Below are 15899 nucleotides of genomic sequence, written 5' to 3'. Positions count from 1 at the left end.
TATATAATGTATTTATATGTATAATGTAAATAGCAATCATATTGATTTGGAAGGACTTTCAGGTGACTTGGCTGGACTTTTTGAAGGGCTCCTGGTTGGACTTTCTGAAGGGTTGTTGGCTGGAGTCTTGTCTGCTTTCTTAAAGAAAGCGTCCAAGCAAGCATTGTAAAGACAAAACTGACGTCATAAAGTTGAAACAGGGTGTCAATTTATAAACGTCGTAAATGTCAAATGTTGCAACTCGAAATGTCTTAAGTCGGGGGCTGCCTGTATTTAGTTGGTCTAATAAAAGATACCACATTTATCCAAATAACCTTGTCTTCCCATGTCCTTAGACCAACACGGTCACAACCTATCCCCCCCCACGCACACACCGGTGCACGCACTCTACTCACACTCTCTGCACAGACCCCGCAAATCTAACGACAAGGTGGAGATTACAAACAACGGGGGAGTTGACTTGGGGGGGCCTCAAGGGGCCCAGCCGTGTCCGCCCCCCGCCGCCCCGCGCGCATCAGGCGACGGACGCAGCCGCTCTGTTTCTCCCCGCCCGGACCCTCAGGCAAGTGAATGGGGCCTGGCCCAGGTGGGGGGGGCACTGGTTGGAGGCTTCCGCCCGGGGGGGGGGGGGAAGGCGGAGCGGCGCCCGTTTCCCGTAGCAACGGGCAGAAGCCAGCGCGGCTTCCGGAAAGTGCTCGAAGGGCAAAAGCCGGCGGCTGAGGACGCGGGGCAGCGCCGCGCCTGCGCAGAGAGGCGGCCGACAGCTGGCTTCGCTAAGGGCAGCGGCGTCCGCAGCTGGGACTGAGCAGGCGCGCAACGTTGCGCGTGCTCAGTGGGGCCAGCTGTGCGCCGTGAGGGGTGAGCGTTGGTGAGTTCAAGGAGAGTTGGGGCAACGCGGCTCAGCCATGCCGAGGGGCAGCAGGAGCAGGACCGCGGCCCGGCCGGCCGCAGCCAGGTAAGGGCGTGGGGCACGCGTGGGGCTTGCCCGTGCCCGTGGGGTCCCCGGCTCAGGAGCCTGTGTCCTGCCCTGGCCTCTGTTGCTCCCTGGCTCCTCAGCGGCTTTGGGGCGGACGGTGCTGCTCGCGGCTTGGCGGAGGGCTGCTCCAAGGGGGCGGGGAGTTATCCCTTGAATGCGCCCCGTTGGATCCTCTCGGTGCCCTCCCGTCGTGTGCGCCTCTGCCCTGGATCGTCGGCTGGAAGTGGGAAGACTGCGCTGTCCCCTTCGGGGTCACTTGTGAAAGCTGCCTTGCACGCTTAGCCTTGCTCGTAGGCCCATGATGGGATCCGTGCCTGGCTTCCTGGGCTGGCAGACTTGCATTGTAATGAAGATGCCCTGGATGGATTTGTGCTAAAACCTGCTTGGCTGGCTGGCTGGATCCTTGCTTCATGAGCTGTTAAACTGGATGCTGCTTTGTCCGAATGCATCTCGCAGCAGCTCTCAATCTAACCCCTACGAGGAATGGGTGTAGGAGGCATGGTGGGAGGGCCGGCTCCTGGGTTGCAGAGTTCCCCTGGTAGCTATGTGAAATGTGATGGTCTTACTTTTTTTATTATCAGCCTCTTTCTTCCCACTCTCTTTCTCTTGTACTTGACAGCGCGGCTCCATCTGCTCAGCCACCTGCTCATGCTCCACCTTCAGCTGTTGGGGCCCCGGCCCAGCCTCAGCAGCCTGGCTTGATGGCCCAGATGGCTACCACTGCTGCAGGGGTTGCTGTTGGATCGGCAGTAGGCCATGTGGTTGGCAGTGCTCTCACCGGGGCATTCAGTGGAGATAGCTCTGAGCCAGCAAAACCGGCTAGTACCACCCAGGTAAGGCTGCTTTGATGTTCCTTAGAAAATTATCTTTAGGGATTTGGTGGGGGGGGGAGGGTCTATGAGTTAGGGATGGTTGTCTGAGCCTGGGGCAAGCTTTTAAGACCCTGAAATAGTGAAATGAAGGCCCACCTCAGGACTTGTTGATAGTCAGAAGGGCTCCTCAAATTGAGGGGTGTGCAGTGTTTCTGTACATACCAGGGTAAGCCTAGCAAGAGAACACATGATATCAAGTACCCTTGGTGGGAAGGAAAATACAGCACAGCTTAAGTCCTATAAACATGTCCCCTGCAACGTTGCTGGACTTGAACCGGGGATCTCCTGAACTCTAGCAGAGTACTGGTTGCAGCTTAATGTGATGCCTGTGTTCCATAGTAGAAATGGTTGTTTCAGACTTAGAAAAAATTAAAATCAGGTGTAGGTATCTTGAAACTAAAATTCCAATTCTGAAAGTTGAACTTTGGCTTTAAAAAGCCATGTAGTATAAAGCAGTTGAAACTAGCTTGTGTTTTCTGTCCCTTATAGCTGGACAAGGTGACCCTTGGCTTGGCTGGGGTACAAGACTAGTTTACTTTTTCATTAGGTTTAACAGAGATTCTCCAACTGCTGCTTAATTGAAGCAAATAACCAGCCTAAGCCCACAGAGTCCCGGGCATGTTCTCTCTTCTCAGGTTCCTGCATTTGGGGGACTGGAATATGCTAGATTTTGGCCCTTGCAGCTTTGAGGAAGGGCAAACAAATGACTTTGCAGGACCCCATATTTACTTGAACTGGCCTCAAATCCAAACTGGGAGGCAAGAGGTCTGTTTCTAATCCTGGCCTCGGCAATGCTCTCTCTGGCATTGTTGAGCTGTGCTGCCTCTATATTGTGTCACGTATGAATTGGAAGCTATGGTGATACTGATGTCTTGCTGGTGTGTTGAGGTGTATAAAGACCTTGTGGAGATGGAAACACACAAGGAATTTGTTTCTTTTAGCTTAGAAGGAATCTCTTCTATGGGTCATGTAGAGTAGAAATTGTTAATGCAATGCAGCTTGGTGTATGACTATTAGATAAAGCAGAATGTGCCCCGAAGATTAGCTAAATCTTAAGGTGCCGGGAAGGCAGGCTGTGATCCTGTTGCTATATATGTAACCTTGGAATCACCTTTTAAAAGGCTTTACCTGCAATGCTGCATACTCTTAAGGATGTATCAGTCCTGGGGAATATTCAGCTACTTCCTCAGTGGTCCATGATAGCTGTTGTTGGAGATGTTGATGCATAATTTTATCTGTGAAGCAAAGAGGCAATGGCATATTTGACTTCTCTGGAGCCTTTAACAATGCCTTTCTCTTGTGGTAGCAATTAAGTGTTGCAAATAAGGGCAAGTGGGCCATAATCCCTGAAACTGAACAAATAAACAGCAGTCCCTGGCCCAGTTAGATGCAAGCTGCAAGACAAGTCAAATAGCTTTAAAATTCCAACTGTTCCACAGGAAGTTGGTATGACTCAATTTAATGGTAGAGCTGGCATTGTAGGCCTCTGAGCTGTAGGTAACTTAAATTGCTCAGGATTGGTGTTCCTATAGAAAGGATAAGTTGTCAGAACAGCTTGTATAGAGAGGACAGCGACTATGGTATGGGGAAACATTTGTTGTAGGTGTTCCCTTTTGTTTGATTGTCACACTGATGCAGCTTAGGACCATAACTTGAAAACCATGTAAGACATGTCTCAATTCAGAGTTCATGCATGCTTTTGGCAAGCAAATCAAGACGGTACAAGCAGAATACATTTGCTTGTTGTCTTGGTGGTTTAACTTTCTAAAATGATGGGGTGCTTTTCTTCCTGGTGTTCATAGGAGACACGACAGCCTGCATACCAGCAGCCGCAGTATGGACCTTGCCACTATGAGATGAAGCAGTTCCTGGAATGTGCTACCAATCAGACTGACCTGACCTTGTGTGAAGGCTTCAATGAGGCACTTAAGCAATGCAAATATAACAATGGTAAGTAATGCACTTAAGCAATGTAAATATAACAGGCTTAGCCTTGGGGTGTCAAGATGACTGGAAAAAAGTGTTTAGAGGTAGCAGGGTCTCCTGTGTAGGAGGGGCAGGGAAGCTTGGAACAGCAGTGTGCCTGTTGTTGCTCTGAACAAATGTGACAGTACAGATCTGGAAGAGGCTGCTCTTTCTCTCCCCTCCATAGTGCCCTAGAAGTCTAGTGCCTCTGCTGTTCCCACAGCATAATCTTCTCTTATGGGATCAGGGATTTCGGAGAGGGCAAGCGGGATGCCCTGATTCTGATCTGTGGTGAATGCAACGGCTGATGTAAATGGTGCCCTTGGGGAACCTCTCCAGGGACAGGATTCCCAACTACATGGCTCCTTTGGAGAGCCTACTGCTTCCTCCAGACATACCAGCCACTTCCTTTTGTCCCTTTATTCATTTGCCAAAGGGAGACTTCCCTGTCTTGGAGCCATGTATGAAAATAAAAGAACTGGTGATGCACAGTTAGAATAGCACTATGTGCTTGCATGTTTCTGCCAGCCATGAGGAACTAGTTCTGTTCTTCCTAATGCTGAACTCTGATTTTTTGTGTTGTTTAACCTTCTTCCACTTGTAGGTGTTGCTTCCCTCTTGTGAAGAAATCCAGCACTAATGAAGGGAAAACAAGAAGCTGCAGTAGAGCCATGAACCAGAGGGGATGGAAAGAAGTGCTTGTCTGACCTGTCAGAGGAGCTCTTAGTACTAGTTTGCTTCTAGACTAGTAGAAAAGGAGAACAATGATTAGCATTCTGTGGGACTTTTGGAATGCAGATATTAAAATAAATGCATCCCTTTTATTTTAATCTGTAATGAGTTTGTATGTTTCTTCTTTTTATTTCAACTTTAGCTTCAGTTATATAAGGGGGAGGGGTGCTCAAATTAAGTTACCCAAGCTGCTTTTTACCCCAAGTCTTACCTCTGCTTATATGGAATAGACATTTCCCTTGATTCTTGCACCCTTGCAACCACAGCACATGCACTATAACTTTGAAATTAATTTTGCCTGAATGACTCAGCAAAACAAAGCCAAGGCTAGGCCTGGGCTTGCCTGGGTGTATACACTGTCCCTATTTTACTATTGTTGGCTTGGAAGGCTAGAGCAGAGAATTCTGATGATAACTTTGCCCTGCAAGTGCTCCAGCAACCTGGATTCTTGTAAATCTCTATCCTCTCAGTGCACAGACATAGAGAGGCATGGGAAGAAAATGACCTGCTCAGTGCATGACTTGTAATACAGGAGTCTGTTCTTATTTTAGATCTTACTGGCTTATGTAACATGCTGAAGGTCATTAGCACTGGGTTAAGTTCATTGGTATCATCTGCAGCTTCATCCTTACATTAGGGATAAGAGGCCTCATTTGCAACTTAATGAAATACATTAGACAAACTGGAAACGTTGTGCAAAGCCCTGGCTTTAGCAGAAGACCAGCACCTCCACACTTTGTTGGCTTTGGAATAATTGGTTACCTTGCACAATCAAAGCTAACATGGAGGTAACAGCCAGAAGGGTCAGCCAGAGATCTCTTGCTTGCAGCACAGCAGGCAAAGAATAAAAACAAAAAATATTTTTTATGGAAACAAAAGGTCCATTTAAATTCAGGCTTTTGTTGCCACAGCTCTCAGCTGCTGCTGCTCAATATTAGACAACAGTGTCTCTTCCCATTTCTTGTCTGTATTCGTGAGGAAGGCACTAAAACTCTTCCCCCTTCCCTCTCTGCTTCCCCCTGCCCCACTTCTAGGAAAAAAAAAGAATTCTTCCTAGAAGGAAGGGGGTATTGTAGATCTCTTCAAATTTTCATGTTAATGTTTGGCAGTAGTGTCTCTTCAACTGTGCATGGCTTAGAGCAGGGGTGGCCAAAATGTGAGTTGGATGTGGCCTGCCAGGCCATTGTATCCAGCTCATGGGGCCCCTAAAAAATTATGAAAATTAATATTAATCTGCCCCTGGCTGCCTGTCATGTGGCCCTCGATGGCTTGCCAAAACTCAGTAAGCGGCCCTCCACCCAAAATAATTACCAGCCTCTGGCCTAGAGCCAGGTCGTCTTGTGCTATGTCCAGGCAAAGACTGCTAAGGAAAAGCTAGTCACTAAAGGCAGTGTGTCCCATCAGAGAGAGATTCTGATCTTGGCTTCAGCTGTGTTAATTTCAGGTCACTAAGTGTCAGAGCTATGCCAAATTTTTCAAGTATGAACTAGATCAAAATTGGACTAACAGTTTATATGTGGACTAGATCATCTGTGAAAGAAACTACTTTCCTGCCGAGTCAAATTACATATGGCAAAATCTCTTGACAAACTTTGTTTTATTGGGGATAGATGCAGCATTCTATAAAAAGGGGTTTGTTAGTCTGGAAAATTTTTTTTAGAAACTGCTGTGCTTAATCAGTTGCTTTTGGTCTAGTTTATTATAGTCTTGATCACAGCTATACAATGGCAACCTGTTCCTGACTGGTGTTGGGGATGTTGAGAGCCTTTCTGCAAAGGCTGGTCGTAATATACTCTGCAAAAAAGGCATTGAGTTTCCTGTTTTTTTTGGATCCAACCTTCATGGGACCTTGCAATAGAGAGAGAGAGAGAACGTATCTTGCAGTTGATTTCAAAAGTTGGGTGGAGTGTCTCCTATATTGTGCATCATCAAGAAATAAGATTTTTTTTTTTTTTTTACTAGAATGTAAATAATACTTTGGATGAATTGGAAGAGAAACCCCTCACTTCCCAGACCCCTAATCAGTTTTGCTCTCTTAGATGTTTACTTGTGATGGTAGCAAAGTAAAATAATGGACTTGGTACCAAACATTGCATTTTAAGAGTTTGATTTGCTCTGATTTGAAAGAGAAGAGCTGGATTTCAGATTACAAGAGAAGTATGTTGGTTTAGTATACATCAGTTCTGTGTACTCTCACAGATCAGAAAGCCTTTATCCCTTTTTACTGGGGGTAGTTAGAATATGCTACTCTTTGTAAAACATGCTTCATTTCAGATTAAATGTCTCTTGTTTCAGTGCATTCTGTAGCAAAGACTATAGATGTGGCCCCTTCTTGCAGAAGGAACCTGCTCCACCATAATACTAAACTTTTTTAGCATTAGTTTCTGTTCCACTGCTGGATGGCAGTTGAGGCTCAAAGTTCAGTGGTTGAGGACAGTGTGATGCTGGACACTTTAAGGAGGTTGCAAAGTGTTTCTGGCTGTGATGAGGATGTTGTGTGGGGTTGATGAGCTTTCACCTCTAACTCCTCAGGCTGACTGTTCACCAACAGTACTCTACTTTCTTCCTGCATAGGGTCTCTTCCAAATGAGATAAGACTTCCCCAGCCCTTGCTCCTGCAGGGGAGATAAGTTATCTGTGTGTCCCTGATACGGCAGAGCCCTTCTTACTCTGTGGGGTGCTTCTGAACCTGGCTGGGGAGGCCACAAGGGGTTCCTTGAGTGGTCGAATCTTTCTCTGTATGGAACTCTTCCTCCCATTGTCTTTCAGCTGAGGGTTCACTGACAACTTGTGCAGTCGTTCTGTGAAGCAGACCAGGAAACACCTCCATTACTTCCTTTTCATTCTCCTCTCCACAAACCAAGGATTCTGCCAGCTAGCCTTCACCCACTTAGGCCTGTAGCCTAAGAGTCTAAGGGCAAAGTATGAAGACAGAAGTTCCTGAGTTTTCTAATCTCACTTTTGACCCTTTCTCCTCCTCTATTTTGGCATAAAACATTTCCTCTTTTCCTCTCTGTTATCCCACACATGCAGTGGGCTTCATGACTCATCCACCTGTAGGTAGTACATGATTGTCTATAGTAATCAATATTGTATCATTACGGAAATACTTTCTGATTTACACTAGATATATTTTGGCTCATCCTCAGTCCTGCTCAATCTTTCACTGGAATTCTTGTTTTATTACCCAGAATAATTGCCACTTCTACCCAGATCAGATGCTGAAAAGCTGCACTAAATAAACTTAAGAGGAAATTTTACAAAAGCTTTGTGAAAGGCAAAAAGTGGTATAATGGCCAAGACAGAGGGACAGGGACTTTCTTGAAAGAAGGTGATGTTCTAAGCCTCCCTCTTTGGGTCTCTAGGCTCCCATTCCTGTTATCCCAGTTCTGACCTGGTAGCTCAGGGTGGTATTGTCCCAGGTTTTCCAGCAAGGATTCATAGTAGATCGGTTCAGAATGATCTCCTCCTGCCAACAAATCGGGATAATCAAATTAGCCTGTTTCTCATCAGAAAGACAGAGATAGGATTAAAGACTCATTAACTGAGACACGCACCAAATAACTCCAAGGAAGTGCTGTCATCTTGGTATGTAACGTTCAAACTGTGGCATCTGGTCTCTAGGTTGGTATGTCATGAGATGTACCTGCTACATGGGACTCTATCTCCCTCCATTAAACTTTGCTGACTGGACTCAAGATCTTTTTTCCTTTTACCTTCTGTCCCTTGGGAATTCCTTACTGGGATGATTTCTGTGGTTTAACTTTGTTCATGAACCCAAATCCCATGGAATAAAGGGATGAAGATCTCTTCTTAATAGGGGCATGTTGCCTGAATGGAGGCACAGCAGCATTGCTACAGAGGGGCTTGGTTAGTCGCTTACAGCAGGCCTGTGCAAATAGGGAAGTATTTGATTCAGATTTGGATTCAGCTGACAGTGATTTGATTCTGATCACTGTCCTGAATCAATTTGGCCAAATCAGCTTTAGATGATTTGGCACTGATTCAGAGAGATTTGGTGTTTCAGCTGTAGACTATAATGGGGAACTACTGAAATACCTATAACTTTTGTCATTTTTGGCTGATTTGGATAAAGATTGCAGGGATAGTAGCCCTTCTGAAGGCATGAGGCCAGCCAAGTTTTATAAGCTATATCCAATCCTTTCCAAGAACAGAAAGTAGCAGGAGATTGACTAGGTAGGAAGCCAAGCCAGTCCAGTAGCTTTCTGACACTGTTGCTCGGGAAGAAGCAGCTCACATATGGCACAGAAAGCCTGCAGACAGAGGCTTGAATGCTGTTTCTACGTCCATCCCCCAGAGTACTGTGATTGGATGGGGACTCAAGGAAAGATCACAGTCACTAGCTAGTTACAGATGTTATTAGCCTCTCCCCCTACCGCTCCCCCTCCCCCTCCCCTTTCCCCCTGAAAGCTTGCCTTCCAGATCTCTGAATCTTTTTTAATCGATTCAGAGGTTTTTTCCTCCTCCTCCTGATTCGATGCAGATTTGGTGATTCGGCCTTCGAATCGGGCTGAATCTTCTCCAAATCGAATTGTGGACCGAAGCTTTGCAAACCCCTAACTTACGGATTGCTCTGACGAGGATATAGCACTGCCTTTCTCGGAGGTATTTACTGGCCAGTTCAGATGCAGGATTTTCTACCTCACTCAGGTTCATCAGGATCCCTGCTTCATCCAGAAGGTCAATGCAATCTGGAGAGAGAGAGGCTGAATCAAGGGTGTAGCCATGTTGGTCTTCTGGCTCCCTTCCATGCCTACCAGGCTCTGGCATCCTGACTATTCATTTCATCCAGGAAGAGCACACACCAACTGCAGGCGCTTCCTCAGTCTGATGAAGGGTTTTTAAATCAGAAAGCTCTCTCAGAAAAAAATGTCCAACTATTTAGTTGGTCTAATAAATAATATCAGATTTACCCAGACTGAATCAAGAAACTTCCATGTACCTGCAAGTGTAAAATGTATACAGACTTAATTCACACTCTATCTGTGCAGCAAACAACTGTGGCCTGGTGCTGCTTCTATTTCACTGAGCTACTCAGATTGTGTCCCCTGTGGGTCACTTCCCTGAGACAGGTGGAATTGAGTTTCTACCTCTTGCACAGGATGCTTACACCAGCACATGCCATGTCAACTTTTTTTTATTTTAAAAGATTAAAAAGCCCAACAAATCATTACTGTCTAGTTTGTCTATTTATTAGTAAAAGACTTGGGACAACACAGGGTGTTATCCTTAGAGTGGATTCAAGATGGATGGGGCTTTGAGGGAGATGGAGTGACCTCAGCTGCTCCCTTTTTGCTACTTCTTTAATCCCCTTTTGACTCATCTTTCACTCTTCTGCCTGCTCCTCTAAGAGCAGTGAAGGCTGGCCCTCAGCAGGTACCCTCTGCTTCTGTGTTGGAGGAGGTAGGCCTAGTACCTTCTTGCCTGCACTGGCACTTCCTCTTCAGGTGCGTGGTGAGGTTCAGGATCCGGCAGTGCAAATTGAAAATTGCTTGGCAATCAGCTGTGAAGAAGGGAAAGGGAGTTGAGACAGGCCGATGGTTGCCCCAAGCCCAGGGAGCTGTTCAGCTGAGCAGAGAGTAGCAGCTGGTAGTTCAAGTATAAAGGAGAGAGAGACATTAACTGGTGAACGGGAGGATTGGGCAAACAAGGAAGGGTCATTTTACAGCACAAAGGAATGCACTAGCTGGACGGGGAGCTACAGACATGTGCTTCTCCTTTCTTTGTCTTTGGAGCTCAAAAACACTCCAAACTGGAATGCATCCAAAGTATTTTGGTGGCTTTGGCAGCAGGCTTGCTGCTTCCTAAGAGGCCTATCTATTCTTTTGAAATTTATTTTTAAAAAAGGGAAAAATAAAGAAGGAAATTCAGGTCTCTGATCCTCCTTTTCTGCAAACTTATTTCAACCACAGATGAAGGGAGTTTGGGAGCCTCTGCTTAATCACCAGTGGATATATTGTATTGTAGGCAAATATCACTTTATTTAGTGTGATGGGAAAGGCCCAGGTACATGAACTGCAGGGGCAGTAATACTAGCAGTTGTCTGAGGAAGGGGCCAAGAAATAGGAGGGCAGAAGGAGCCACAGTTTAGGACTCTTTGGCAGAGATAACTGAGGGCTTAAAGAGTTTGAATAGCAGAGCTGCATGTTAATACATTTCCTTAATCTAGAAGATATTTGTGGGAGCCCCTACAGTGTGGGATAGCTAGCTGGAGCAGTCTGTAGTAGCTCTCTACAGTGGAAAATTGTCTCTTACTATTACTTCCAATGAACTGTATTACAGTTTATGGACTGTAGATCCTTGACTTGTGAGTCAAGTTATCAAATAGTGCAGTGGCAGTGCTTGTATAATACCTGCTCAGGATATCTCTGGCACACAGCAGAACTTGTCAGCCCTTCATTTTAAAAACCTTCAAAACATTACATCATCTGAACCATCATTAAATATCACTTTCTAAAGGGAGCCATTCCCATACCGTGCCAGCTACTCAGAACAGATGATACCACAGTCAGGGGGTCCAGTCACCCGGCTGCTGGAGCTCAGGGTTTTGGGTTCTGGCTTACAGAAACCTCCCTTATCTGGAGTTGTAGAGGTATGAAGTGGGGAAACAAGACCAAGGTGTTACTGTGGAAGTTATCAGATGTGACACTCACAAAGCTATTGCAAACTGGTGCCTGTTCTACATGGCCACTTTTCTGAAGGTCTGGGTCACACTTTCAATAAGCAGAGATCCCTCCACCCCTCTCGATTGAATAGGGTTAGTGAAAAGCATGAAACTGGTTTTCACATAGTGCTTTTGTTCCAAATGGTCCACAGCCTGAAAACACATAACAGAGTCTGCAACAAGCACCATCTCAGAAGGATGGGAGGAAAGGTCTTTAATGAGCAGGTGGGAATGATTGCAATAGACCCCAGTAACAGCCCCACCCGTTGGCTTGTCTCAGGTCTAGCTCTACAAATGATATTAGCTATTAGCTAATTTTTAGATGCGATACAGTAGTTTTTGTTTCTGGTTTATCTCTAGGTTTTTTACAAAGAAATTAAATAGCCTCTCCCTTTCACAGCTGGGGAAACTGAAATGCAGAGAGCTCACGCAGCTAGCCAGGGGTCTGCTGACTTTCCTATTCCCTGCCCAGGAGATGCACTATCTCCCAAAGAGCAATATCCCCTGCTAGGAGAAGGCTGAACAGTGGAAGTGCTGTAAGGTAGTAAGAGAAGTGCACAGTACATGGCAAGAAAAGCCAGCTGAGAGACTGAACCAGGCAGGCAGAGTCAGGATCCCCCTCACTTACCTCCATATCTCACTGTGAAGAACATGGGCCAGACCTTCACAGATCTCTTTGCCAGGATCTCTGCTCTTCTCTGCAGCTCGAACCCCTTCACTGATTTAAAGTTGAAGTGCTCTGGCTACTTACTGTTTTGGGGCAGACTTGCTGAGTTTTGATGACAGAGAGCCTGTTGTTAAGACGGGTGTAATTCAGTAAGGAGGAGGGGTGTGCAGTTCCCTGGCTCAGGCCCTCATTGGCTTCAACAACCAGATTTCCCAGCAACGGGGAAATAACTCCTGTGGCTTCCCAAGCCTCTCAAAGGAGCTGGGCAGGGGGTGGAGCAAGGTCTGTGCTGAAAGGAACAAACTGAAGCATTTTGTTCCATCATTTTAGCATCACAGCTGGTTTCACGGATGAGCAGCCAGGGCTATTGCTTGGGGTCAAAGGGACCCTGCTATGCTAAGTTAGTGTAAGATGTCCAAGGTGCTGGTAGATGAAGGGAGCAAACCACATCTTTGTCTCTGCTCTCATAAGCCTGATGTTGGTTCTGTTGGCATCATATATCAGTCCTAGGTCTTTGCAGACCACGGCACTGTCCTGTCTGCTCCAGCTCATGCCTAGGTGACCTGACACTGGAAGCCAGCAGTGCCACAGAACCAGGCTGAGTGCAGAAGAGGTATGTCTGGTTTCTGAGCATATCATGAGCGCCTTCCTGACTCCACTGTCTTTGTTTGCTGTTTCACCGGCATTTACTGGCATCAGTAACTCCTTCACCATCAGAGAAGGGGCTGAGCAGCTGACCTGGTGCTGAGGACAGGCTTGTTCAGTGGGGCAGGGAGGTCCAAGAGACACTGCACTGCATGAGAACTTAGTGGGGGGTCTAATCTGAGCTCTGCTACTGTCATGCTGGGTAACCTTGGGCAAATCACTTGGTACCTCAGTGTCTTTATATGCCTAATGAGGATATTCACACTTATATCCAATGTAAACTGCTTAGAGAACTGTGTATGGAGCATGCTGTATTTGAGCTAGATACTAGTACTGCAAGTTGGGCACATAGGATATTTGAACAGCAGGGAGGGTAAATCTGGCAAAGCAAGATGACTACAGGATGTTAGTTAGTGTGTCAGGTTAATATTTCTCCCCCTCCACTTAAAATGGCAATCATTGCTACCTACATAGCAGGTTGCATCTCCCAAGGAATATCCCACCATCATCAAATGTAGACTTCTTCCCAACCACCTGTGCAGTCCATCGGCAAAGTGTCACCACCCCCATTTTGCTGAAGTGATGCTGAAGCACAGAGTTACTCGCCAGTGGCCACTTAGGGGTTCATGGGGGAGCACAGATTAGGATGGAGGAATTCCTGCACGCAGATCTGGTTAATTAGGACTTCTCGTCAGGCTCTTTTTAATTCTATCTGTTCACTGATTTATTCCTCTTGTCTCATTTTTTTCCTACTGAAATGCTAGTGGCCCCTCACCACCCCTCCCATCGGCCTAGTCATTGTCTTGCTGTTACTGTGGTGTTGTTGTCATGGCGACACAAAATTGGAAGAAATCTGAACTGGAATATTACCCTACATGCAATATTTTCTGCTGCAAACTGTCTCCATAGAGATGGTTGCCAGGCAAGCTGTGAGGTATTCATAGTTTGGTCCCCTGGAACCTTTTAGACAATGTGTTTCTGGCGTCACCCCCTGGCAGACTCTTGGTCACCGTATATGCAGGCCCATAGGTCTCAGCTTCGGGTTTGAAATGTTTTCAGGTCCATGTGTTAGGGGCAGATTTGGGTATGTCGAGAGCCTGGATGCAAAAACCCATGTTAGGCCAACTCCGCTTGCTTTCAGACTGAGCATCAGTGACGGTGAAACAGGCAGAGATGATGGAGACATCTCATCTTGCCAAGCATCCTCTTAGGGGCTATTACAAGACTTGATATGGTAGGCAACATGCTTGTAAAACAGGAGTGTTGATTAGGTATTTGTGGATATCATAGACCTCCATAACTTATCCTAGGACCAGGAACAAAGGACAGTTAATTTAAGAGAAGAGAATATATCCATAAAATAGTCTCAACCTCAGACATTAAAATCTAAGGAAATCATGAGCTACGATCACATGTAGCACACTTTGATATCAGCGTCCTCATGAACAACTAATTCACACACACTCCATAAAAGACACACATTTTTCAGCAATTATAACCTAAAAAGCCTGAATTCTGCCTCTACGTTTGTATTAACATTTTAGTGAATGAGACAACTCCCTCTGATCACAGTGGTTTTCTCAGATGCAGAAGCATAAACCCCCTGAGCCACCACAGGCAGGTAATATCTGTACATCGCCTCACAGGTGATGTACAGACACTCGAAAAGGAGGCAGAATGGATGTAAATTACGCTATTTCCTCTAAGTGACTTAATGTAGACCAGTAGTGAGCAGAACACACATTAGCCTTTCGCAGGGGGTGCAAATCTAAGACCAGTTTCCTCCATTTTAAACATAGTCTACATGGGCCAGACTTCTGTTCTGTTATGGGTATAGACCAGGTTCTGATCACTTATTCTGGTTGAAGTGTAATGTCTGACCCTAGCGACAGACAGCTGCTTGTGGCGTGATCTGGGCAGTCATCACAGGCAGAGCGGGATTGCTTCTGCGTGGTATTTTAATTTGAGGGAACTGGGAGTGCTTCAAGAAGAGGGATTTGTAACTCTGAAGGGGACATGGTTTCCATAGAGTTAGCACCAAAGCCCTTGTTCCAGCATGGCATCAGCAAGCAGTGACCTGTGAGGAGTGCAGGATCTCTGATTGAGGTCTTTAGCACCTGTGCTATTAGAAAATCTCCCCAGTACTTTTTGTAGGAACAGGATTGCTAATGCCTGAATCAGGGTCAAATTTCAGATGTTTGTATCCTTGCATGTGTGCCCTCTTCCTGGCCTGTTCCCTTCTGCTTGTGTCCACGCTCTGTTGCTCCTAGGCTCTGTTACTGGTGTCTCCCCTCTGTTATCTGGACTGGCCTCCTGTACCTTTGTCTGCTGCCTGTTCTGACTACTTCACCCATTGCTACACATTATTCTGCTTGTTAGGCTCTTGCATTTATCAAGCACATTTCAACTGTCCACCCAATGATTAATATTCTGACTTATCTAACTGCATTGATTTACTGTCTCTCTGGTGAATCTCCTATGCCAGTGTTAGGCAACCAGAATGACCCACATCAGGTTAGAGGTGGGTAGACAGGTGGGTGCTAGGACCTGGCTGCTGCTGCTACTTCTCCCCACCACCAAAAAACCCATATCCACAGGCTGGATCCAGCTCGTGGGCCATAGGTTCCTGACCTCTGCCCTGTACAGACTGCCTCTTTCTTCTTTTCACCTCCTTGCCCACAGGAGGGTTTGGTCTCTACCTTATCTCCCACCCCACTCAACCTCAGGTGCTCGCGGAGGCCTGGCTCTTACTGCTTCCACAGCTCCCAAGTGTAGTGACCTTAGCTACAGCATTATCCCATCATGACGCTCTCGTCTACCAAGAAAAGAGGAGAGGGTTAGGTTGGGCTATCACTGTCCAGGCCTGCCACTTCTGTCCTTCTTCTTATCCCACTCCCTTCTCCTTCATTAGAGTCTCTTCTGGGTAATTTCAGTATCTCTCTCATTTACTTGACAGATCAAGCCAAGAAGAGCTGGAAAATACTTCCAGGGGAATCTGCCATTTTTAAGAGAGGCATCCAAAATACTTGACGAAAAGGTGATATCTTTTATTAGACCAACTAGATAATTGCAAAAAAAAAAAAAATTCTTTATTTATTGATTGTTAATAGAGGAATCCTATCTGGGAAACAGGTGATCCCTTTCTGTTTGGGGGAAGCAGGAACAGGAACCTTACATCCAGGTAATTGTTGTTCTTTCTTAAAAGGTCAGGGTGCTGGGTTTGCATTGATGTGGGACATGTCTCGTATGAAGCACATGTCGCTTTTCTCTGAGACTAGGGGGCAGAACAGGGTCCTAATTAGGTTATTTAGCACACCCTTTCATACCACATGTCTGGCTGAGGTGTGAGAATCAGAC

The 15899-nt window shown here is 46.1% G+C and overlaps 2 protein-coding genes across 2 annotated transcripts; one reads left to right on the top strand and one right to left on the bottom strand.

The window, feature by feature from the left end:
• Positions 1-848: 848 nt before the first annotated feature.
• Positions 849-4650, top strand: CHCHD10 (coiled-coil-helix-coiled-coil-helix domain containing 10). Its single transcript, XM_019539100.1, has 4 exons — positions 849-955; positions 1596-1809; positions 3651-3798; positions 4418-4650. Exons 1-4 carry the CDS (start codon positions 906-908, stop codon positions 4435-4437), a joined length of 432 nt encoding a protein of 143 aa, XP_019394645.1. The 5' UTR covers positions 849-905; the 3' UTR covers positions 4438-4650.
• Positions 4651-6912: 2262 nt separating this feature from the next.
• CUNH22orf15 (chromosome unknown C22orf15 homolog) lies at positions 6913-12105 on the bottom strand. Its single transcript, XM_019539427.1, has 5 exons — positions 11859-12105; positions 9983-10069; positions 9132-9257; positions 7940-8014; positions 6913-7346 (listed from the first exon to the last, which is right to left on the bottom strand). The coding sequence occupies exons 1-5, from the start codon at positions 11881-11883 to the stop codon at positions 7177-7179; spliced, it is 483 nt and encodes a 160-aa protein (XP_019394972.1). The 5' UTR covers positions 11884-12105; the 3' UTR covers positions 6913-7176.
• Between the last annotated feature and the right edge of the window lie 3794 nt (positions 12106-15899).

Source organism: Crocodylus porosus, unplaced genomic scaffold, assembly GCF_001723895.1.
Source record: "Crocodylus porosus isolate Cpor-Errol unplaced genomic scaffold, CroPor_comp1, whole genome shotgun sequence".
Taxonomy (NCBI): domain Eukaryota; kingdom Metazoa; phylum Chordata; order Crocodylia; family Crocodylidae; genus Crocodylus; species Crocodylus porosus.
Note: the sequence above shows the minus strand (reverse complement) of the source record. Positions and strands in the feature narration are given on the sequence as shown.

Bases quoted from the DNA above. Each gene is read 5' to 3' on its own strand.
- CHCHD10 (XM_019539100.1), top strand. From the start codon at position 906: ATGCCGAGGGGCAGCAGGAGCAGGACCGCGGCCCGGCCGGCCGCAGCC. The intron at 956-1,595 runs GTAAGGGCGTGG...TGTACTTGACAG, and splicing joins GCCCGGCCGGCCGCAGCCAG to CGCGGCTCCATCTGCTCAGC. The intron at 3,799-4,417 runs GTAAGTAATGCA...TTCCACTTGTAG, and splicing joins GCAATGCAAATATAACAATG to GTGTTGCTTCCCTCTTGTGA.
- CUNH22orf15 (XM_019539427.1), bottom strand. From the start codon at position 11,883: ATGTTCTTCACAGTGAGATATGGAG. The intron at 9,258-9,982 runs GTACTAGGCCTA...CTCTCTCTCCAG, and splicing joins GTGCCAGTGCAGGCAAGAAG to ATTGCATTGACCTTCTGGAT. The intron at 8,015-9,131 runs GTAAGTTAGGGG...ATTTGTTGGCAG, and splicing joins TATCCTCGTCAGAGCAATCC to GAGGAGATCATTCTGAACCG.